This window comes from Dermacentor andersoni, chromosome 10, assembly GCF_023375885.2.
Source record: "Dermacentor andersoni chromosome 10, qqDerAnde1_hic_scaffold, whole genome shotgun sequence".
Lineage (NCBI taxonomy): Eukaryota > Metazoa > Arthropoda > Arachnida > Ixodida > Ixodidae > Dermacentor > Dermacentor andersoni.
Window position 1 is genome coordinate 20,422,988 of NC_092823.1, and position 24,287 is coordinate 20,447,274.

The 24,287-nt window shown below is 45.2% G+C and overlaps 1 protein-coding gene across 1 annotated transcript in view; it reads left to right on the forward strand.

Annotated features, from left to right (window-relative positions):
- The first annotated feature begins 12,984 nt into the window (after positions 1-12,984).
- LOC129381984 (uncharacterized) overlaps positions 12,985-24,287 on the forward strand; it is a 96,563-nt gene continuing 85,260 nt past the window's right edge. Inside the window, exon 1 of the mRNA XM_072284884.1 lies at positions 12,985-13,062. Coding sequence (XP_072140985.1) covers positions 13,009-13,062 — 54 coding nt within the window. The 5' untranslated portion in view covers positions 12,985-13,008. The remainder of the gene's footprint in view (positions 13,063-24,287) is intronic.

Consider the following 24,287-nt stretch of genomic DNA (forward strand, 5'->3'; position numbering starts at 1 on the left):
CGAGCAGGGTTCGCGGTCGTGCCGCGAAAGGGCGCAGAGTTTTTCTAGGGAAGTACCACAGAGCAGTCTCGCTGAAGTACACGCCTGACATAGAGGACGTTGCGACGCCGGCAATACGTTTTGTCACTACATTATTTCTATGCTAACCGCATTACACTGTTCACGGTCATCATCAGATGAACGCTGCCTATTTTTTTAGACAAACTACATTGTGAAAGTTTCATGACGTGAGCTATTTTCTTTCTTACGCCATAATGTTGTACTTCAACAAGTACGATGTGCACTTGGGGGGCAGAACCCTATGCAGCTCCTGAAATGTATACGATTTCTTAGGAAGATGTTAGAACGGAAAATTCACCGACGCTTACGATACTCGCTAATGCGTAATTTGATCGGAGCTCTGTACGTGTTTTCATTTCGCAATATAATCGATTTCACGGACAATCCGTCTCGCGCTGCTCGTCGCAAACAGAGCGAAGTATGGCGCTACTGCCTCGCAAATCGGGAGATCGCGACAGGCAGCGCATGGAGGACGCGTGAGCGCGATGCATAGCTGCCACCACAGACAGACCTCCGCTCATGCAGCGCTTTGTTTCTAGACATGGTATTGTTGAACGCGCTCGCCGTATGCCATCGGTGAACAGACGACACACGCTACTCTCGCGCTATCTCGTAGCCATCCTCACTGCAGACGCCGTCTTGCGCGGCTCTAGGCTTTTCTTCTCACACTTTTGCCCTACCCTCCTTCTCCCTCCACTTTCCTTCTCAAGGTCTCTTCGCTCTCGCCCTATATCATCCCCCGCTGATGTCCGCGTTCGGTCTTTCATCCCCCGCTGTGCTCGTTCGCTCGGTTACGCCGAGGGACGGCGAGGTACGCTGAGGCTCGATGTTGGAACGGGCGCCTAAATGATGCCCTCTGAAACTTTTGCCGTGATGATGCAAATAAATCTTTCCGAAGAAATGCTTAGTCTACAGATACGAAAAATTAGGATTTCAGTTGGGACAGTAAGAAAACCATTGTGACAATGTGTTCCTAAACGTCAAAGGTGACGTGCCATTTCAACAGGCAATCCGCAGGGGCTTTGGCGAGAGCAGTGCTACTACCGTGTGTACCAGCTATCAATAGCCAAGATGTTCAGTGAAAACGAAATAGTACGAAACACAGCGGCAGGTGTAATTATAAGCCCGAAAAGTTAGCTGTGACACCCTATTTAATATTTATAAACGAGAAGAAAGGGAGTCAACCGAGGGGCCCGATTTTTATTAGTCACATCATAAAAAGCCAACAAAAACTGACACCAAGGACACCATAGGGGAGATTACTTGTGCTCAATAAATGAAATAAAGAAACAATAAATTAATGGAAGTGAAAGTGGATGAAAAAACAAATTGTCGCAAGTGGGAACCGAACCCACTTTAATTTCCATTAATTTATCGTTTCTTTATTTATTTATTAAGCATAAGTAATTTCCCCAATGTTTTTCTTGGTGTCAGTGTTTGCTGGCTTCTGATGATATAACTAATAAAAATCGGGCCCCTCGGTTAACCCCCTTTCTTCTCGTTTATTACATAACGAGGGTCTCGAACCCGGCTAGACTGATGCGTTGAGGTAGCATATGTGGGTTTATTGACCAGTTGCCTTCACCCAAAAAGTTCACCTTCTCGTGACGCCTGCGGCAGAAAGGACGTTCCACGTCCGCCGCCATGGTCTGTGAGTGGTGGCACTGGCTAACACTCCCAGGGTTCTACTAGGACACATAAATACCCAAGAAACTGGATGGAGAAACCGCGCCGCGGAGGCTCAATTGGTACAGCATCGCCCGCGAAATGCGAAGGTTGTGCGTTCGGTTCCCACTTGCGGGTAGTTGTTTTTTCATCCACTTTAATTTACAATAAATTATAGTTTGTTTATTTCGTTTATAAAGCACAAGTAATTTCACCTATGTTGTCCTTGGTGTCAGTGTTTGTTGGCTTCTTATGATATGTAATATTTATATATTATTCGTACACGGTATTATTCGTATAATATTGGTATATTTTTCTATAGGTTAGAACGAATCCAGTCATAGAAGACTGAGGCTGTCAAAGTTTGTTTCAATAGTGTTTCAAAAATTCAACATACATTTCCTCTGATGACATACCTCTCCTTCGAAGTTGTTCACATTAAAAATCTGCTAATGATTTTCTAGGTGTCATTTTCTTTAGAATTTTCTTCCTATCAGAAGATGGAACTCGCGTCTGGCTTCACAATGCTGTTAATCCGATGTTATTAGAAAACTAGACTGATTTTGCAAATGAATATATGAGGAAATTTTTTGCAAATTAAAGAAATTCGCAAACCAAAACTATGCCAGATAACGCTGTAATGACAAGAGCAGCTAGGCAACTTTCCGCTAGAGAAGGTGTTATGCGGAGACATTCAAATAATTCATGCGAACGATGTGCGCAGACCAAATTTGAATGAAAAATGAGCCATATCCTGCTGGTGTACAAATCAAAATGAGCAAAATCCCTCCACCGAATAGGTCCCCGCTTTCCAAACAATTTGGGAGAACCAGCATGGCAGCCTGATTGCAAGTTTTGTTGCTGATTTCATTACTACCTTGTGTCGCGCTCAAAAAGACGTCTTTAGAGAGAATGCAAAGCGGGCTGCTCATGCTTTTAAAAACATAAAACCTCCTCGTTATGTAGTAACCCAATTAATGCGGAAGCATAGCAGTACGCCTGACTGGCAATGTGTTATTGGCTCATATGCTGCAATCACATCAAACCAGCTTCAAAAATTATTTGCAACAGTTTTCGGACCAATATAGCATTAAGTCCGGTGTTTCAGTTGGGAAGACCCAAATCGCAAGCTTACTCCCAATATTGGTGAAGTTGTAGGTATAAATTTTCCTTACTTATTGTTGTAAGATTCCCAAGCTGGCACAAAAACATGCCACGTGATAGGGTGGATATCTTTTTGACATCGGCTCGGTAAGAAGCGTTTGTGTATTCCTTGAATTCTGTTTAGCTCAATTTCACTCATTCTAAAGAAAAAAAAAAAGAAAATGAGCTCCTTATATTGACATTGCTAGAGTTTTCTTTCTTTTAGCTGGAACTAACGTTTACACTTTTTTGAAATCGTCGATATAATCTCTTTGCAAATTTTTATAGCCTATATCAATTGTTTTTTTATTTATCAGAATTTACTTACCACTGTTGGCTATTTTATTGACTCAGATTACAAGTGTACCCTCTTCTTCGTCGATGGCAAGGGAAACACAAGCAAGAGCAATAACAATGTTTATAAGCTCCCTATTTCTTCTTTTTACTACAGCCACCACTAAAGTTTTTTAGGTAGCCAAAGATATTTGCGCAAATACAGGTAAAAATCATGTGGGCTTTGAGAGCAAGCCAACTCTATTGCATACACATGGTACCAGTGCAATTTGTAAAAAAGATGTACATTAATTTATCTTCATATGCCGTTGGCATGTATTGCACATGCAATATCATGCATTCATCGCTTACAGCGTTCCCTTAAAAACTTGCCGATCAAAATCACCACTGAAAGGGAGAAACCAAGCAAGCAAAGAAATTAAATTGGGCGTGCAATACAACCGGCTATGTTCAGCACTTGGAGTTGGGCGAATTATTGATGAAACACCATGCATTTGACAAAAACTGCAATGTGGCCTCTTGGCCTTCTTAGCAAAATGGCTTACTGGGGAAAACATCATGTCTCTCCGCTAATCACTCACAAAGAAAAAGAGTGCTGTGCTTTCAAAAATAAACCTGGCGCTAATAGGCTATGCGTGTAAACATTGCAGTGCGTGATTCCATGTCTCTTGTGTATATGTATATGTCATATCTACACTCTAAATTACATGCACCCTAAGCAGCATGCCCAAACCATCTGAAGTGCGTCACTACGGTGCGAGCTCAATTCATCCTAAACTCTGTTTCTTGTTTTCTTTTTTTGTCGTAGAATCAGGCTTATGTCTCTTCAAATTGAATGTCGAATTTATTAAGCAACATTTGAAATACTCTTTTTTTTTCAGCCCTTTATTTTCATAGTGTTTTTTTTTTCGTTTCATTGATGGTGCCGCTGCAGCTGCTCGCGCTTCTATTATGCTCAATTTCGTCATGTCACTGGCAGTAAATCTGTATTTATTTATTTGTATTGCTTTCCTATGTACCCAGAAAAAGCACACAGTAGAGGTTTTAACATGATGAACGATGAAGAAACGATATACGCGAGATACATGATTAAGAAAATACACGTAACTTGGAAAAATTCAAAATTACCTTTAAAAATAGAGCTTTGGGATCCACCAGAAATTCTAGATTTTACGACCGATACACATCACACCTAAATCACAGTTTCATCATTGCAGTCACAATTCCACAGCGCGCCACCGTGACTTCTGGCTGTGCTATTCGCAGAAACACATCCTCTCTTTACGGCCTATTTAGGTTCTTGTAAAAACTTTCATCACATTCATTTCTTGACTTTTGGCGGCAACACTTAGGACAGCAAGAAAGGGAGTGGTGGGCCTTCTAACGTCACAAAACAGAGAGGGCATGAGCGGACTCATAGTTGAATGGTGGAATATTGGAAGTATTTCAGCCCTCGGACATTATTTGCCAGCACCGAATCCGGTGCCAACATTGATAATAGGCGCTCCAAGATTTGAATCACAGTTCGTGTTTTACATGTCGTAACCGCGAACTGATTAGTATTATTAATAATAAGATAATTGCTCCAGCATAACTTTGACCGCCTGTGATTCTTGACTTTGCACGTAAACATCGCACGTAAGCGGGCTATTTTACATTTCCTCCGCATAGAAATGCGGCCACCGAGGTCGATCTCTAACCCGCAACCATTTGCTGAGCTGCACAACGCCATAGACAATGGACTACTGCCGCGAGTAGTGCCTGCTGCTATCCATCTTACTACGTTCGCAGAGCTTTGCTGGAAACACCGAAAACAAGGGAGTGTCGAAATACGCAAGTAACACAGATTTCCACGTACTTGAGGTTTGTCGTTTTCAAATAAAAATTGTCTAGAGCAACCTTCTGCGGCCCGATTATTGGCCTATCCTCCTTAGCAGCGCAATAGCGTTAAAGGCCCCTCGTTCCGGAAAATCCCGTGCCGGCGACCTGCATCCGGCGCCGACGCTGAAGCTGAGCTTGCTGTGAACAAAAATCATTTCGAATCAAGGACACCCAACAACTGAGGCACTTCGTGTAGCGCATACTTGTTGCTGAACTAATTGTATTCCTCAACGTAAAATGTGTCAGAAAATCGTAAAGTACCACGTGCACACAACCTACAGATACGATGGGGCCGGACTGTAATTTGAAGGTGCGAGAAAGCATAATTTTGTTACACTGAAACTCAAACACAAACCTCTTTTACAGCGTTTGTACCATTCATGGAGTGGCGTGCCCGGTTCCTTGCAACACCATTCAAAGGGTTCTCGGCTCCGTTCATCTGGGGTCCACGCAGGAGGCCGCGTTCCTAGCAGAAAGCTTGCTGTCTTGCATAGCGTTCGCCGCCGGCGTTTCCTGGTACCCATTACGGTTACATAAGCGGGAGTTGCCGCGAAATGTGAGAAGCCGTCAGGGATATTTGAGTGCTATGGCTTTCCACTATTAAAGGCAAAGCTTAAGCGTACTCCGAATTATTGGGTATGAGCAATAAGTTAGGACCATAATCATCATCACCATATTTCACCCAATCTTTTATATGTAGGCTGTGCTGTATTACTTGCTCTCAATTCGCCATCCATGTCACTACTAGAGTTAAATTCCACTTTCTTTTATAAGTGCCATAACCACCACCAGAAGGAACATCTTCAGTTCGAACCTTTCTTTTAGGTAAACTCACGGTGAAGCTGACTGGGTAAACTTATTTGCCCCAATTAAGGGACTAATTAAGTGTTTCGGACGTTAATTGTGAAAGCGCCAGTACGGTTCTTCGTTGTTCCACAGAAAATGTCCATTTGTTCCTCAGTCCATTGCAAACCGTTAAATTAGGGGCAGCGAGCTTTATGGTAAAGGAAGAGAACGAAGAAGAACGAGGAACGCACAGGAGCAGCATCCTGCAACAGAGCAGCAAATCCGGCGCATGCAGATGTGAGTATTTCATAAAAAAGTGACTTTTCTATGACAGCCTCGTTTATTCTCTATCATGATCGTGCATGCTTTGTAAGCGTCGCCGTTAAATTATGGGGTTTTACGTGCCAAAACCACTTTCTGATTATGAGGCACGCCGTAGTGGAGGACTCCGGAAATTTTGACCACCAGGGGTTCTTTAACGTGCACCTAAATCTAAGTACACGGGTGTTTTCGCATTTCGCCTCCATCGAAATGCGGCCGCCGTGGCCGGGATTCCAACCCGCGACCTCGTGCTCAGCAGCCCAGTACCATAGCCACTGAGCAACCACGGCGGCTAAGCGTCGCCGCTCACCAAGTTGCCCCATGTTTGGTTTACCACGTATGGCCAATCCTTTATACTTCTTATGAAGAGGAGCGTAGAAGGCAAGAAAGGTTTAGCTGAAGTTTCGCTGATAAAGGAAGAAAAAGATTGTAACGCCCCCAAAAGGGTTCATGAATGAGCAACAACAAAAACGCTATCTAAACATAAGCAACCGTCCTGTTCTCGTATGTTACAGGCGAAAATGTGCTTTCGTAATGCCAAGCTAGCAACAATATTCCATTGGCCACAGCTCTCAGGTGCTTTTATTAGTCTTTTTCTCTGCGGCATCTCTGTGTTGGAGTTGTGGCAGTGATTTACGATGAATGGCGTAGCTGTTGCTCCCGAGCGGGAGGTTACTCGATGCATTTGTTGGACACCTAAACAGCTCTGCTCATAAAAATGCAACTGAATCTCGCGTATGCGTATAAAACCAAGACATTATTATACCTCTGACTAGCATCGCGTATTTACGCACGGCCGCTGGGTGCGCGCTGCAATGGGAGCGAACGTGAGAGTCGCAGTTGCGTCCTCGGCCGCTTGGCTGGGCCCAACAGCGCTAGTTAGGGGCGACAGGACGCAACGGGAGACGGCGTTCCGAGTGCGTTCTTGAGCCCTGTTTCCCGGCTGGTGGGGTCGCGGCAAAGGAAACTTTTCGATGCATGCGACAGGCCGCTACTTTTCTTTCTTATTTTATCCAGCGGTCGTGCTTTAGGTGAGCGCGGGACGTTTGCGGCTCGTGATGCCCTAAAAATACGAGCGAAGTTATAACATGAATTGTTAGATGCTGGTGAATTCAAACTATAGAGAGACATCACAGAGACGTTGTCAAGTGCGTCCAGTTAAAAGAAATTTAAAGAATTCAGCTTTGTCAGCCGACTCTCGTCATGCAGTGGCGCTCACGGCATCGTTGTCATGCACTCCTCACGTATTCGTTGTCACAGGCCGTCGGTCGTGGTTGTTCCATCGTCATCACTCCAGCTTCGTCTTCGGACGTTCGTGATGCCGTGATCACGCCCCTGTTGACAAATACTCGTCGCCGTCCAATTCTCCTTACACCATTTTCATGTCATTGTAATAATGTCCCGAAAGTCATACCGTCATCGTCATCCATTGGTCATCATACTTTTGTTGTGATCTCATCATGCTCGTTTTGTCGTTGTCATTCTAACTCTTCATTCCACTCTTCTCATGCAGTCGTCGTCACGCAGTGGTCGTAATGCTGTCGCTGTCATGCCACTTTCGTCATCTCATCTTCTTCTTAATTCTGTTGTAGTCAATGTGTCCCATTCAGTCATGATTAAGCCACCACTGTCATGCCATAGTCATCACTGCTTAATCGTCAGACCTTCGCTATCATGCATCCGTTGTCATACGGTTTTTGTAAAGGCTTCGTGATCAGGCGATCGTCCTCAAGTCATCATCGAACTGCAGGCTTCGTGATACAACATTCGTTACACCACAGGCCTCATACATTTGCGATGCCATCGTCGTAACACAGTCTTGATGCATGCATGAGCCCTCACTGTCGGCTCATGTCGTTACGCTCATTCCATCGTCGTCGTTCTACCTTCTTCATCCAACTGTCATCATGCCGTATTAGCGAAGCCATTGTTGTTACACAATTTGTCATGCCATTGTCACCCCTCCATCGTCGTGGTACAGTTGTCATCATGCATTCTTAGCCATACTGATGTCGTGAAGTTATCGCGGTTGTTCCATCGTAATTCAAGCTCCGACATCCGGCTCTCGTCACGGCATTGTTGTCACGCCATCATCGTCACAAAGCCATTGTCGTATCATGTTTCTCATGCCATTGCCGTGACATATCCGTTTTACCATCGTGATCACTTCTGTAACGTCATGCCATTATCGTCATACGGTCGTCGTCATACCGCCTTCAGTCCATCCAACTGCATCCTTGCTTCTTCATCATTATACTGTCACCATGTCATTCAATCATGATTATCCTACTTGTTGTCATGTCATCGTCATCTATTCGTCGGCAGACAGTCCACATTACGCGTCCGTTGCCATACCATCGTCGGTATACCATTGTGTTCATGCTATCGTCGTTATTCCAGATTCATTATACGCTTCTCACCATACTGCCATCGTCCCAACACCGTCATCACCCTATTGGAATCATGTCGTCATCGTCATGCTGTCGTAGGTTTACCATCGTCATGAGAATGTTCACCTCATTATGATAATGCCTTTTTTTCGTACAGCGTTGTCGTTGCGAATGAGTGAGTGCCATCATGAAATGCCGTGATATCGGAATACAGGCAAAGCAGCGGAACCGTAACAATGACCAGTACAGATGGTGAACAAACGTGACTATAAAAATACCATGTTTCGTTACACAACTCGAACTCTAATCGTAATACCATCGGAAGTCATCGTGAGATGAGTTCTGCCGCAATTTTGTTCCTCAGATATATACCTACGTTTTGGGTCCAGTGCGCCTACACTGATATTGAAATAGACCGAGATGACAAATGAGCGCTAACTACCAATACGCGTTTATCGTCAGTGGCTGATTATACTGACGATATCAGTCCGAAATACGCGCTTCACGTTCTAGGGCAGATAATTTAATTATTATCTGATGCGCCACAGAGCGCACAACCCAAGCACAATCGCGACAAATATTTTGGATTGGCATTCATTTCCTACATGAGAAACTTTGAGCCTATCACTCTGTATGTCTCTATTGAGCTTCTTACGCCGACCCATTGAACCAAGTTGTCTACCAGCTCTTTCGTCACTAGGTATGTGCAGGCGCTCCATCGTCATCGTTCCAGCTTCGTGATCTGACTGTCATCATGCCGCTGTCTTTACGCATTTTTCTCAGGCCTAGTGATCCTACTTGTCTAATAGCTTCTCTCACTATGTCGGTGAGCTCTTGGTCGTAGTGCTGTCACTGTCACTCCATCATCGTTATTCCAGTTTTTCATCTGACTCTCTTCTCCTCATGTCATCGTCATCATGCTGCTATGCTCAAGAGTAACTTTTGCTAGCGAGCGCGATAGCAAAGTGTGGCGTGTATATTGCGTATAGCCGAATCACTGGTAGTGTCGCAATAGCCTCTAAAGACGTTCAAGACGTCACTTTAGGAATACACTGTCTACCTTCATTGCTCGAATACTAATCGCATTACCCTCAAGAGTCCTTTTAAGATGAGCTCCGTCGTAATTTTTTCTCCCATTATATTTTCAAGAGTGAGCTTAAGCCGCTTCTGCGAACTTAAGCTATGCCAACAAAAAACTTGTTCAAAGTTCACGTTGGGAAATAAAAGTAAGCTGTGGTTTTTAAGGTCTCACAGTGATATAGTGTGTTATGAAGGACGCCATATCGCATGATAGCGCAAACATTTTCCTACATGTAGTTTCTTAACGTGCAAACACGGCACAGTAAACAAGCGTTCTTACATTGCGCCTCCTTGGGAGAGTGGCACCCGTGGGGAGGATGGGAGCCGCGACCTGCTTCTCAGCAGTGCAACGCATTCGCCATTGAATGACGCCGGTGGGTGGTTCATGGCCACACGCATTGCAGTGAAGGGCAGCGCATACATCACCCACACGTTCTTTTATTTTTCCATTCGGTGAAAATAATCTGAGCGGCTTACTAATAAAGCGCTTGCTACATTGCTCGCAACAAAAAAGTGGGATGCGATAATTCCCCAGCCGACCAATACCCCCAAGTCCATTTCCCACAAGATGGAAGCTAGATTTTAACCAATTTAAGCGATTCTCCCAGGAAAAGTACCCATCTTATACACAGAATGCGATTGCGGGATGTTTGTTTCGAAATTTGCATATGCCGAATGCTATACCTTAGGTCCCATCACCTCAATGACAAAAACTGAGTGTCGTTCCATACATCCATCAGCAGTCCCTTAATTTGAAAAGCCTCGAATAACAATTATTTTCCTTCTGCTGCTGAGCAGGTCGTCAAGTTTGGCGATTCGAGACGTAGTACTCACAGGCAACCTCTTTCCAACAAACGGCGAAATATTAGATTTCCTACCTGCGCTAGTGATGGGATTCATGTCGTCTGTCTGTTATAGTGGCAAGGATTGTGCAAGGCAAAGTGGACGCTGTATAAATAGAGCGCTTACAGCAACGTCGTAATACTTGAACTGCAATAGTACCCTTAATTTGTGAGTATTACAGTGAAGAAATTCCACGTTACCGTGCTCTTTTATGTACGTTTTTTTCTAATCGTCGGAAACTTGTGGTTTTCATGTTCACACCAGCCTCTTGTCAATCCCGCTGTTTGTTACTGTTTCTTCCGAAGCGCGGGAATTGCGTCAGTTGTCCAGAATGTAAGGGCTATAAACTCTGGTGTGCCATTTTTCTTGGGCTAATTCACTTAGCGAAATATTGTACCGGCGAAATATCTCTAAAGAGAGCTGGAGTAAATCAAAGCAGAATCCGCTGAACCTGTGCGTCCAAAGAACATTTATGAAAGACACCGCAAAAGTTCCATGGTGTGGTTTGTAGCAACTTACGTAACTAAATGAAAGACGCTGTATTCAACTCTTTCTTGTTTGTGAATTTCATAGCACGGCACTCTGAGCGTTCTGCCTGATTCAACTCAGTTACGCGCAAGTCACAATTAGTGAATAAATGACGCAGCACGATTTCATAGTTTTATTAATTCGAAGGATCGCTGTGTAGTCCTTACTGCGTGTTCCAAATTGATCATAATGTTGATTCTACATGCGTGTTTCTGTAGCAATGTCGAAAATCGAACGAGAAATTTACATTTAGGATTCGCGTATCACGTGTTTCCGTTATCGTTAGGTTAATTTCATGAGTACATTTTACATTGTCCAATGACGTGAAAGTGAATCCAATAGTCCATATACTAGGCGTGGTTTTCTGGCCATTCTTAATTTTATTACCTTGTCAAGTGCGACGAAAGAACCAAGTGCTACTGGACCACCATGCGAAAAAAAAAAAAAAAACGTGTTTGATATACATGGGGCGTCGACTGTACTACACCAGTTTGGAGAGCATCAGACCTATGCTTTCCTCAAACAACACTGTATTTTTCTGGCAGGTGATTTGCAGAAATCTTCTTTAAACCTCTGTATTGTGTTTTTGACTTTCTCCTCTTACCATAAACCAGTGAAACTGTACAAGTCTATGATCCAGGGTTTCGGGGCATATGTCTGCAAAAACTATCGTGAGGGCCGATCCTGCTGATAGTGCAGAAATGATGCAAGCTCAATGGCACCAACTGCTGTGGGCACAGGGACCTGTCACATGCCCTTGAATTACCCTTGTCAGACCTGGGACGCACAGAGGTGCCAGGCGCAAGGGTTATAGCAGAAATGTTTGAAAAAAATTGTTTTGGACAACGTTATTCAAAAACGTCTGTCAAATTATTGTCGGCGCCCACCGCTCGAACACGCTCGTGCCACTGCTCGCGCGTTCGTCGTCATCGTCCACAGCTGGCTCCATTGCTGCTCATCATTTAGCGTGGAATTTCCCTTAGTATTTTGCCGTCGTAATGGCGATGCCGCGTTTATGCGTGTATGAGCCATTGCTTAAGAGGGTGCGAGCCATTCATTGTCTTACGTGCCGGACACATGTATTAACTTAGGTGATACGCGAATGTCTGCGTGCCTATATCGTCACGATGAGCGAACATCCGAAGATGAGGACAATATATAGGGTCGTACCTTTGTTAAAAATTCCGTGTCACCTCTGTGTCACGGGCTAAACAGCTTCGCTGGCCATCCACCTTCACAGAATGGTATGGCCCATGAATTTGTTGTTTCAGTTTACTTAAAAAAATTTTGAGTTTAAATACCATTTCTCTGTTGGCACTATCCGAAAAGATTTTTTTTTACTGTTTCCCTTTATGATTTCTGCAATATATTCTCTTTTACTTTACAGAACGACTATTTAAAATTTACAATCGCATGGAAAGCTTTGTTTTCAACATGTTCTAGGCATCCAAATGACAATAAGTAGTCGCGAAACTTGATCTTTATATAGCGAACGCGACAACAAAATCATACTCACATACGACGGTGAACAGCGTTAACCGGCCAAGTAAAAATTCTTGAAGGAAAAATGTCCTAGCATACATACGGAATCGGGTAATTGGAATAGGGGCGTAATCCTGGCCATAGATACTTAAAAAAAGGTAGAGGTGATAACATGCACGAAGTTAGAAACGCGATATCAAGTATCCACTCAACTTCGGTTCTCGGAATCGTCTAGTCTTCGCGCATGTTAAGCTGTACGGTAGAGAAAACGCAGGCCAAAAATAAATTGGGCACAGTAACCTCACCTCATGGTATCAACGAATGCGGTGCTCTCCATGGCAGAAGTTGGAGTACATTGTTGATTTAGTTTTTATAATTTCTAATCGAAAATGATAAACAAGTTTGACCGTACAACGCCTCCCGTTTAGAGGGTTAATGGTAAAAGAAGTGCTTCTTGCCAGTCATGTAATAGAGGAGCGACTGACCGTTTGTGTGTTTTTCTTGTCTTCAGAGCCCGTGAAGAACCTGTACAACGATGTGTCTTTGCGATACACCAGGCAATGTGATGCTATTGGGAGTTGTGTGCCTCGTAAGTACGCCGCATTTACAAGCATTTGAGCTTCTTTAGGCAACCCACAAACCCATAGAGCGGCGAGACGCCTAAAGGCTGTTTCACATGCTGCGGCAGAAACGACGAAAATTCGTGCAGTCGCACGCGTTGCAATGCGATTTTTAGAGAGCCCATTTGACATGATCGCGATTTCAACAATGCGACTGGTGCGACGTCCAGGGCTGTTTACGGCCAGGTTTCGTGGCACTCGCTGCATAATTCTTTTAATGTAATGAATAAAACGTTTACATTACAATACTATTGACTTTTCTTTATCAGCATATAATACGAGTGTTTTGTAGTTTAAAAGCGCGTCAAAGTTTAGAATTGTTTTGGAGTGCGAAGCAGTGGTTTCTGAATTTCAGTACGACGAGACGCGGCGCCCGTAAACAGCGTTTCGCATCTGGTTCAACGCTGTGTTTCTCTAATGCGCCTTCTATGACCGTTCTATGACCATTCTATGTGCCTGATGTTTGCTTGTGTCTTCATGATTAGCAACCTCCTCTCTGTGTTTGGCAATTGCATATAGTCTCCTGGCCTAATTGCTTGTCCCCATATTGCATGGTATTGGCCTGTTGTGTTTCAAGTTCAGCTGCTCCTGCGGTTGTGTTTCTGAAAGGCGTGGTAGTCGTCCTTGAATCTCACATGCTAGCTGGCATAGTATCGTGCAATCAGGTTCCGAGCCTTGGAGGCCAAGAATTTGGGCAGGAGTCTGCAACTTTACTCTGTCTAGGTGCGTGTTCGTTGGTTGTTTCTCGTAGAGGTCTTCAAGCATGGTAAAGATGGAAAGGCCTGTTGGTACACGACGCCTGTATTCGATGAATTATCTTCCTTTGTGTGCGCTGCTGGTTTTTCATACCGTGTAATACCTTGGGCACAAGTACAGCATCTGCAACTTTCCATACAGTGGCGTAGCCAGAAATTTCATTCGGGGTGGGCTCCCGTTGGAGCTCGGCCTCCTCCTTAAGGGGAAGCTTTAGCTCGGGTGCTCCTATGTAAATACATGCAAAAGGAGAATTCGTTTTTCTCGGCAAGCAGTGCACGAAATTTGACGAAGCTTGTTGCACTTGAAAAAAAAAATTAAATTCTAGTGACTGTTTGTTTGAATGTTTCATTTAGGTTGTCAATTATTTGTTAAAAATTGGCAGAAATCGCCAATATTCAGTAAACAAAACTATCAAGTTTGGAACTCTGTAACTGGAGAATGAAAAATGATATCACAATTCTGCAAATTGCCTGTAATAGTACATTTACAACGCAAAAAATTAATATGTTACACATGAATCTCAAAAAATTTATTATTATGGAAATACGGCTGTTGCAGAACCCTTGCACACAAGGTAACCAATTTACGTAAGATACAAATTGACGCACCAAATTTGTCGGCTTTGACTGTTATAGTAGATGGCATTTACAAAAACGTGATATGTGTTCTGGATGCAGAGCTATTAGTGTGTAAACGTCGTGCTTCCATTTTTTTCAAACTTTCGAATTTTTCAATATATCTTCAACAAAATTCAGGCCCTAAATCGAATTTCAGCTTTGAACGGACACATGAATTCAACTTTCTCTCTCAAATGCAACAAATTTTATTAAAAGCGATTCAGAGGTTATCTCAGAAAAGCGTTTCTGCGTTTTGCATGTGTTTGAATAGGCCGCGTCGGAGTTGGACGCGAGCTGAAGCTTCATTTTAAACAATTTGTCGAGGGATCAATTACATAAATATTAAGTGCATTGCCATTGCCAAAGATGCTGCAATGGAATTGTTGAACGCTACGCACTGTCAAAACAAGTTAAATGTGTATTTTTTTCATAAAGGAATATACCCGTACATCCCAAAAATTGTGCCCGAAATAACTGATATCAATACTTCCATGTTTTTGTCTATTTACCAAGCAAAGAAAATATCGCACGAACTTTAGAACTATATCAGTTCGAAAGCAGCTAAGCAGTGCATGCTGCTGATGCGAAAAAATGTAAAGACCATGAAATGAATAAGTTGAGAACAAATATGTTAATGAGAATTTGTCTTTGAAGAACCATGTTTAGATTCTTGTACACATGCAACGGCCAATGAAAAATCTCAATGACGCTGTCATTGGTTCCAATGTATTAAGCAGGAGCAGCTGTCGCCAGTCGTGTATCGTGAGTAATTGCACCGAAGTTATAGTCGCAACAGAGAGCACGTATACAAAGCAATTCTGCATAATGTACGAGGGCGAGTCAAATGAAAGTGAGCCAATGTGAATATATGACTAACGTGGTCCTTCATTTAAAAGTAGCCTCCATGAGCATTTGGAGATTTTTCCCATTGACTAACGAGTTGCGTGATTCCCGTCTCATAAAACTCCTTGAGCTGCTGCTTCAAAAAGTCTGCAACTGATTCTTTCATGCCATCGTGCGACACGAATCTAGTTCCCTTGAGCTGTTTCTTCAGGTGCCCAAAAATGTGGAAGTCGTAAGGCGACAGGCCTGAGGTGTATGACGGATGTTGCAGCATTTCCCACTTAAACTTTACCAGTTTTGTATTAACCACATCAGCGGCACGGCGACGGGAATTGTCGTGGAACAAGATGACCCCGTTCGTCAATTTTCCACGTCGTTTGTTCTCGATTGCGACACGCCGCCGATCCGACGTCTCACAATATCGGAAACTATTGAAAGTCTATTAAGATTTAGCCAATTCTATCAGCAATGGTGCCTGACGATCGAAAAAAAGTCAACAACACCTTTCCGGAAGGAATGACGGCCTTTGCCTTATTGGGGAAGGGGGGGGGGGTGAATTCGAATGTGTCCACTGTAAGTCTTGCCTTCGTGTTTCAGGCTCGCAGAAGTGGCACCATGGTTCGTGTCCGATCACAATTGCAGACTAGAAATCGTCACCCTCATTTTCATACCGGATCAGATGAGTCAAGGAAGCGCCGAACTTCTCCGTCTTCTGGCGGTGGTTCAAAATCTTGGGCATGCATTGCGCAACCGAGAGCCGATAACCGAGATGTTCATAAATATGGCGTGAACCGAACCGTGAATGATGTTCACACGCTTTGCCAGTTCATCGATGCTTATCCTCCGCTCTTGTGTCATCGACTCGACCTTTGCGATTTCGTTCGGGATGATTGCACAGTGCCTTTGGCCTGGTCTTGGATCGTCTTTGCAACTTGCAAGTCCTTCTTTGAACCATTTGCTCCAACGCTTCACAGTGGCCAATGAAATGCAATGTTCAACGTGTACGGCAGCAATACGGTGACTAATTTCTTTTTAGGAAACTCCTTCAGCTGTCAAAAACCTCATCGCAGAACGCTGCTCAACTTCTGGAGCTTGCATTACGTCACGCAATCATGTTCAACCCAGTGTATGAGAGCATTAAAGAACATTATCCGCACACCTCCGTGAGAGATGCCTGTGTGCTACGCGCATGCCTCGTAGATAATGAACCGAACCATTATTTCGCGGGGTGATTAGGCTCACTTTCATTTGACTCGCCGTCGTACATTAGAAATGCGAAGATACAATGGAATAAATAAATGCGAAGATACAGATTGATAAACGGCAGAAATGTGTCACTGGAAACAAAGTTCACTGCACATATACACAATACCTCGCAACAAGATATTTAAATATACATATAAGTCTCCAATTAATCTACGTATCTAAGAAAAAGTCACTGTATATAATGCGTCTAACAAAGCAAATAAACAATGTGCAATGACAGATTCACAGAATCCTAGATCCCGCCCCCATTCCATCCTATTCCCCCGATGTATCGCGTGCGACGGAAGGCGGCGCGCTTCCTCCCCGCTTTTCTCCTTTGCGGACACAAAACTGAGCCACCATCCTCGACTCAGCTATGAGCCCCCCGCAACCCCCCCCCCCCCCCCCCCTACGGTTTCACTCGCACATACAGCATGCGGCGCGCGGTCACGATGTTATCGCTCTTGGAGTTTATACAGAACATGAGGGCGACGACAGGAATGCGCTTGGAGTGTCCGTATAATTGCTATCGGAATAATATAATAAGAGTATCCGGCAATTGAAGCGTCCCGTGGACCATTACTTTCTGCAAAAGAAGTAACAAAATCGAACTTTTACCATTGGACATTTCTCTGCGCCGCATCAATGTCTATTTTATTTCCTTTTGTGGGGAGGGGGCACCGAAATAAACAAACGCAAAGGAAAGTATCTTGGCCACAATTGAATGCCTACTTTGGGCACCTAATGTGGCTACCGAAGGAGGAATGAAGAGGGATGAACGTTTATTGTGATAAACAACGAGAAAGTGGTCCTCCTTCGCCCTAGGTGGGCGGCTCTCTTAGTCCAGAAACCGCAGCCCGGGCCGCAGCCCGGGCCCTGTTCACCAGACCTCGCTGACATTCCAGGCTCTGTGCCTTTAACATTTCCTTCCACATTTCTTCGATCGCTTGTAGCGGTTCTGAGGCATCATCTTGACTGGTTTTCTCGCTGTGTGGGCACGCCAACACCATGTGTAGGAGGGTGTCTAGTACATCACAATACCTGCATAGGTAAGAGAATTTGGTGGGGTGCATCCGGTGCACGATAATTCCATGGACGTATCGAAGAGAACATGAGACGCTTGGTCGACTGAAAACCTTACGCATACTGCTCGGTTTTCTGCACCGGCGATACAAGACTTTCCGGAGAGGTTTCCCTCCAGCGAACAGGGTTCAATCCGTTGAGTCCACACAGTGATGGCGGGGAGCGACGATTGTTTCTTTTTCTCGTCTGCTAGCCAGAAAGCGTCCAAAACTCTGTCTGGCGAAAATCCACTCGGCCAGAGAAAACCGAACGCGCACCCAAGTGCGCCGCGTGGTGGTCGGGGCAACACGAGAAGAATGCATGCGCTCTGGTTGGCTCTAGCAGCCCGCGGGTAGGGTAGCGAGAAAAAAAAAATGAGGAGGCTCAATGTGCTCTCGCGAATAAAAGTCAAAACCGAAAAAATAAATAAGAACCCAGTTATCTTTGCTTGTTTTAGTGTCTTGACATTGATGCTTTGGTATAAATTAAAAAAAAAAGTTATTTTTGTGTGACATGACGGCACAAATGAACCACCGCAACGGTTCGTCTAATCGGACCTCACTGCGTGCCTTGCTAACTTGCCTGATAGTGTGTTGATTTGGCTTGTCTCGTTGTATGTTCCAATGTACGACTTTGGAAAAGTCAATGCACATTCGGCGTCAAATGTTTATAACAACATTAAACCCCCAAAGTTCCGCACTTGAAAATCTAGAGCACAACTTTGAAAATGCCAATGCACCTTTCGCATCAATAGCTTATGAGAACTTTATGGGTATAACCCATAAAGTTTCGGAATTGACATCCATGCGCTGCGTAAGTTCCGCGGACTCCGCGAGATGCCGCGGCGACCCCGCCGTTCGCGAATACACTCTTGAAACTTTGTTCTCGGATGGGGCTGCTTGCGTTATGTGACTCCCGGTGCATGGGCATTGCCGCGAAATCCAGCCCGAGTTCGGAATGTTCGCGGTGAAATGTTTTTCGAGCGTCAAAAAGGCATTTTAGACGAAATCCAGATTGATTTCCGGCGCCTGGGGTTGCTTTGCTTGGCGGTGCATGGACAGCACGAAAAAATTTCGAGCGGGGGGGGCTGAAGCCCCATAATCCTCCCCCGCCCCCTGGCTACGCTACTGTTTCCATAGTATCCGCTCGTCCATCCCCCATGATTTTTAGAATATTCTTTTCACTGGGCGTAGGACTTGTGTCCAGGCATCGCACAATTGTTTCGCCCATGGGCTAGCTCTGCTATCTCGGCATTACACCAGCCGAGGTTTTGGGGCTGTTGACATGCCGACAGATTTGTCCTGCTACGTGAAGCGCAATGTGCAATCTGGGGCGGTTCTCGAGTGTGGTCTTATTTCCGATGTTGATGTAAGCTAACTTATCACAAAATGAAAGGCCAGACTGGCTAAAAAAGTCTGCCATCTTGTCGAGCGCGTGTTGCATTGTTCTTGATTTCTGTATAATATAGCTTTCCCACAGACTGTAGTACTGGATAGACTATAGTACTTACACCTATATCTGCAGACGTTATGTGGAAACTAATAATTTTGACGAGTATTCTTTTCTACCTTTACTTCAAGAAGCGACAAAGTGTAATCTGTAGGATTTCGTATAAATACGCAGCCAAGAGCCTTTGGATCTCCACGGAGGACGTGCCGCGTTAGATGCATTTTCGAAGGAGCAGGTCGATAAGCATCGACTCAAAGCTGGTAAAGGAGAGCGCGACGAGTATTTACGAAAGACTCATACGGAATTATTGTTCAAAAGAAAACATTCGAGTATGTCCTGATGCTTGACGTATCAATAGGGAAGGCAGCTGGCCAGTGGCCAAGAGCACTTACGAACGACAGGGTTTGTGGATCGGGGTTTCAATTTCATTTTCAGCAGGCGCAGTATGCGTAAGTCGCCATTACGCAAGTCCTACGCACTTCTATGCATCATTAGATGAAGACTGAACGGCAATAATTTGTCTCCTCTCAGTTGCATGTACGCATTGGCCGACGCTTTTATCTTCAAAGTTACCTCTAAGGCAGTAACCATAGGAAACAAACTCAAGGGACACTTAGTTATCCCTATGCACTGCGACCACCGCACGATGTTTAGTCATTATGCCACAACGCAAGGTCGTGGGTTCAACTACCAACAAATATTACAGCTTCAAGTGACATATTCACTATATGGTAATTACATGTGCCTTTATTAACTTCGCATTAATTAACACCAAATGTTGTGGGCGAGTCACACCAAAAGTCGATGGTTCGCTGCGTCTAAGGGCCATCAGTGCTCGTGCCAACTAACTCTAATTTCCTGCCTTAGGATCTGTATAATGTATTCGTATTATTACGCGCAATTGAAAAATCTATAACAGAAGTATTTCAAGGAAACTTGTGTAGAGTAGAAAATATACTTTGCAAGAAAATATCTCGTATACGCCCGGTAAGGAAGTAATATATTTCACAGTAGTGTCTTTAATCTCTAATATTTGCAGCATATTAGTCCTTGCAGATGTAACGTTTGATTAGCCATAGCGTTTGAAAGCGTTAGTGCCCTTTATGGAACGGTTGTAGATATCGCAGAAAAATATGTGTAACGCAGTGTTTATTTTATTGCTCGAGGAAGACGTGTACTTTAAACGCGAAAGCATTTCTACTCTTACCAAACGAATACAACAAAAACGTGCTTCGGCCCGGAGGTAGTGCAATTCTGGGCAAGCCCGCGGTGGGGATGGAGCAGGCTTCAAACACTCAGCAATGTGAACGGAAGAGTGCATGCATTCTTTGGAATCACCTCCACAGAAGCGAGCGGCTTTACATTCGAATTGCCTGTCGCCTCCAGGCGAAAGAAGCGGCGAGAACACAGCACTTATGCCCTTTATGTAATACCCCGTTGCGGGGTCTTTAAGTAATAAAAATGAAGTGAAATGAAACTCGCAAAGCTCTCAGCACGCGCCGCACCCTGCCTCTTTCGCAGATCGGTTTCAAGACAGAGGCACGCGCGCCTGTCTTCAACGAAAAGCAGTGAGAACACAGCATTCGAAGCTATGAGCAGTCGGCACTATCTGTCTCCATCGCTTATTGCGTTCAAGATATATTCCGCGTGGTGCATAATTGTATGCGCGGATGGATAAGGCGCTAAAGAGCGATACCAGCTTATATTGATCTTAACGTCATCGGTGCACATGACTCCGCCACCTGCAGAGGTCCACTTGCCTCATAAATTCACCTTGCTCAGCTGTCTGCAGCAGTTTGTGGTGACGCGGCGCTGTCGCTTAGACTGGTCGTACCAAATTTCATCGCTCTGATAATTACACCAGGCTGCATGGAGATGAGCAAGGGAAACAATGCTTCCGCACACTTAGACAACTTTCAGAGGAGCTTTGTCGTGTATATTTTAATATATGAGCATTCTTTAGCGAGTACCCAAGCCCGTCACGTGAAAAGTGTAATGCTTTGCAGCTGCACAAAAATGCGTAGTTTTCGAAGTAAAGACGTTTAATTGCTATAATGGTGCAAACATAGAAGTTTGGCAGCTTTATAAGGCTGCCTGAGGCTGCATAGTTTTACACGACGCGCACAGCTTCTTGAAGTGCATCATGGATGCCACTGCATGATCTCCGGTTGGCGCAAATCGTAATGTCATCTGCGTAGATCGCGTGCTGGATGGTAGCTATCTGGTCTAGTAATACGGCACAAAGCCACGTTTAATAGGGTGGGCGATAGGGTCTAGCCCTGTGCCGTTCCTCTACCTGCGGGTGTGATGACGTCCGACCGGGGCTCTCCGTAGTTGTACGTGCGTGTGCCGAAGTTGCGAAAGGCCATGTTGTCGAGAATTAAGTCGTGGAAGACGTTGTCGAAAGCCGCCTTGAGGTCAAGAGGCAGAATAGCTCTGGCCTGTACCAGAGTGGGCCCATCAACCACGTTCTCCTTAGCCTGCAGCAAAACGTCCTGTATAGAGCGGCTAGGGCGGTAGCCGAAGGCTCTACTCGGAAAGCATTGGCTCTTTTCGGCAAGGGGTTGTAGCCGGGAGAGCACAGCGCGTTCAAAGAGTTTACCTACACACGAAGTTAAATATATACGTCGGAGGTTCTAAAGTGACAGTGACTTACCTTGATTTGTAATAAGTATGATGTCCATGTTGCGCCATTCCTGCGGAAGGGCCCAGTTTCTCCAGTTTTCATAGCAGAGGGCAGTTGTCTTAAATGTCCCGATTATCTAGGTTTTGTAGGAGCGTGTACAGACACCCATCAGCCCCGGATGTGATTTTCAGCCAAATGCCCTGTAAGGCCGCCCTCACCTAGGCTCCTGTAATATCGGGGTCGATGGGTGTGGCACCTACGTGTGGTCAGGCTAGGTAGGAGGGGCGGGTACCTGCAGCCATGTACCCTTTCTGCAGAGTGTGAATTATAGTAGTATGATCAAGCCTTGAGTAGTTGAAGATGGTGTGGATATATTTTCTTTTGTGTAGCGTCTAATATTTCGCCGAGTAGCAACTAGGTCCGCAATGTGCTTACCCTACCGCTGAGGTGATCGCAAATGCTATACCAATTACTGTTTGTGAGAAGGTTCGTGTAGTCAGCTGCCTCCGCAGCTAGCTAGGCGGGCGATGCGGAGGAGTTTCCGATTATGTTCCTGCCATCATCACCGTCGGGTCAGGCTTCTGCGGGCCTCCTAGAGATTGAGCAAATGGCGATCCACATCGGGCGTCTGTGTCTGCGCAGTGAGGAGTTCAGTCACAGTGTTTAGATCAGTTTGAGGTAGCTTGATCCACTTTATAAGGGAGGGGTTGTCCTGAGGAGCTAGGGAGAACCGGATATGCCTAAATGCATCCCAATTTGTTATCTTTAAATAAAGTTCAGGAGAACATGTCGGTTCTGCCTCTAGGGCAGGATCTAGAATATAAGATCGCTGCCCAGGTTCTCCCCGAGATTACTCGAAAGGTGTTAACCTACCCCTGTGACTATGGTTAGGTCAGGAGATGCATCTTGTTTACGCTGTTGCCTGATTGTGTTAGCTGATCTGGGTTCGTCAGCAGAGTCATGGGATCGAGCTCAACAACATGAGCAATCCGGCGGCCTTTGGGTGTTTCCGCTTGGTAACCGCAGGCCGGGTGCGGGATATTGAAGTCGCCTATAAGGACAATCTGTTTAGCCTGTTTGCACAGAAGCGAAAAAATATGCCCTAACTCATGCTTCCTCGCATTAAGTGTGCTGCAGGTATTAAGAACAAATAATTTGCTATAGGGACGCGAGCACGGGGTCAATGTAAGAAGTACATGCCGTATGCGTGAGCTTCGGAAGGTGTGTTCGATAACAGTCATATGTTTGGACTTTATAGTAACTGTGAGGTGTGATGGCTTACTATTTATTATGTCTGTGTAGGTGCTGTAGCAGGGAAGCGTAGGAGCGCAATGCACGTCCTGCAACGCTATTGCGTCAGGAGGATGGGGCTGTGTGGCAATGAATTGCGTAAGGGATCCGTGTTTCTGACGGTAACCCCTGCAGTCCTATTGCCATACGCTTAAGAGTGGGGAGTAGTGGGCGTCACCTTACGGTTTCTGGCCATGATCAGTTATTGGTGGTGCTTGATTTACACCCGTGGGCTGTGCGGGTGGTACTGCATGGGCCTTGAACGGGAAGTGAGCTTTACGGGGCCGCGGGGGTGGGTTTTAGCTCACGTTATTGAAATGGAGCAGGGCGAAAGCAATGTCGTGTTCGCCATGTACCACGTGAAGAGGACAGGGAGCGTTCGGATAAATGTGGAAAGATTAAAATTTGGCAGAGTGCGGCCTCTGTTTTTTTTAAATATCGGCCACTGTATTATGGACAGCGGACCGCAGGAAGTGTTGTACTGACAGCGGCCGCGGAACTGTGACTTCAGCCCTAATGACTTCAGCCTGCAAAATAGCAACCAATCCCATATTTAAAGAGGCGCAACTTTCGTTCAGTGCCTCTTGTGCACAACAGTATTTGTGAGATGTTTGCAACTAGTCGTTATGAAGTGGCTCTATGTCGATCATCATGGTTTGCGGAGTGGGTTGGGATTTAGAGTGTTGTTTGACGATAGGGCGAGTGCGTGGAGAAGGGGATAGTGGTGGGAGCTCTTCTGCCCAGCTCACCACTTTCTTCTTCGACTCGTTTCTCTTCTGGCCCCTGGCCCTCAAGCGGCAGCGGCTGGAAGACGGATCTCTATAGCGGCCAGCCGAGCCACTCCCGTGAGCTTGGCGGTGATCGCCGGGTGTTCCGCGAGTGCGGCTGTGTCTTATAGATCAGGGTTTCTCCGCTGAGCTCCTTTGTGTCTTTGCGGGTTGCGTAGAATTTTGGTGAGCGCTCAGCTCAGTCGTCATTCCAGGCTGACCTTGCGCTGAGCTGGGCGGGAGACGCTGTTACTTGCGTTTGTAGTATTCAGGGAGCAAGTTCGACTTGTTGGGCGGCGGAAGTTGACGAGATGGACAGCGACGGTTGGCGGCGTGATGAGCGCCGCTACCGTGAATACATTTAGGTGTGCACTAATGTTCCTTCGCATGGTTGGAAATGCCAAACGCCGCTAAACGGGGTCGGTCAGGCATGGGACAGACGGCTGTTACAAGGTCCGTCGAAAAGCATACTTGGCACACTTTCTGGCGTGATCGGTAGACGTGGAAGCGTAGACTCACTCCGCTGCCAGGGGTGTTTG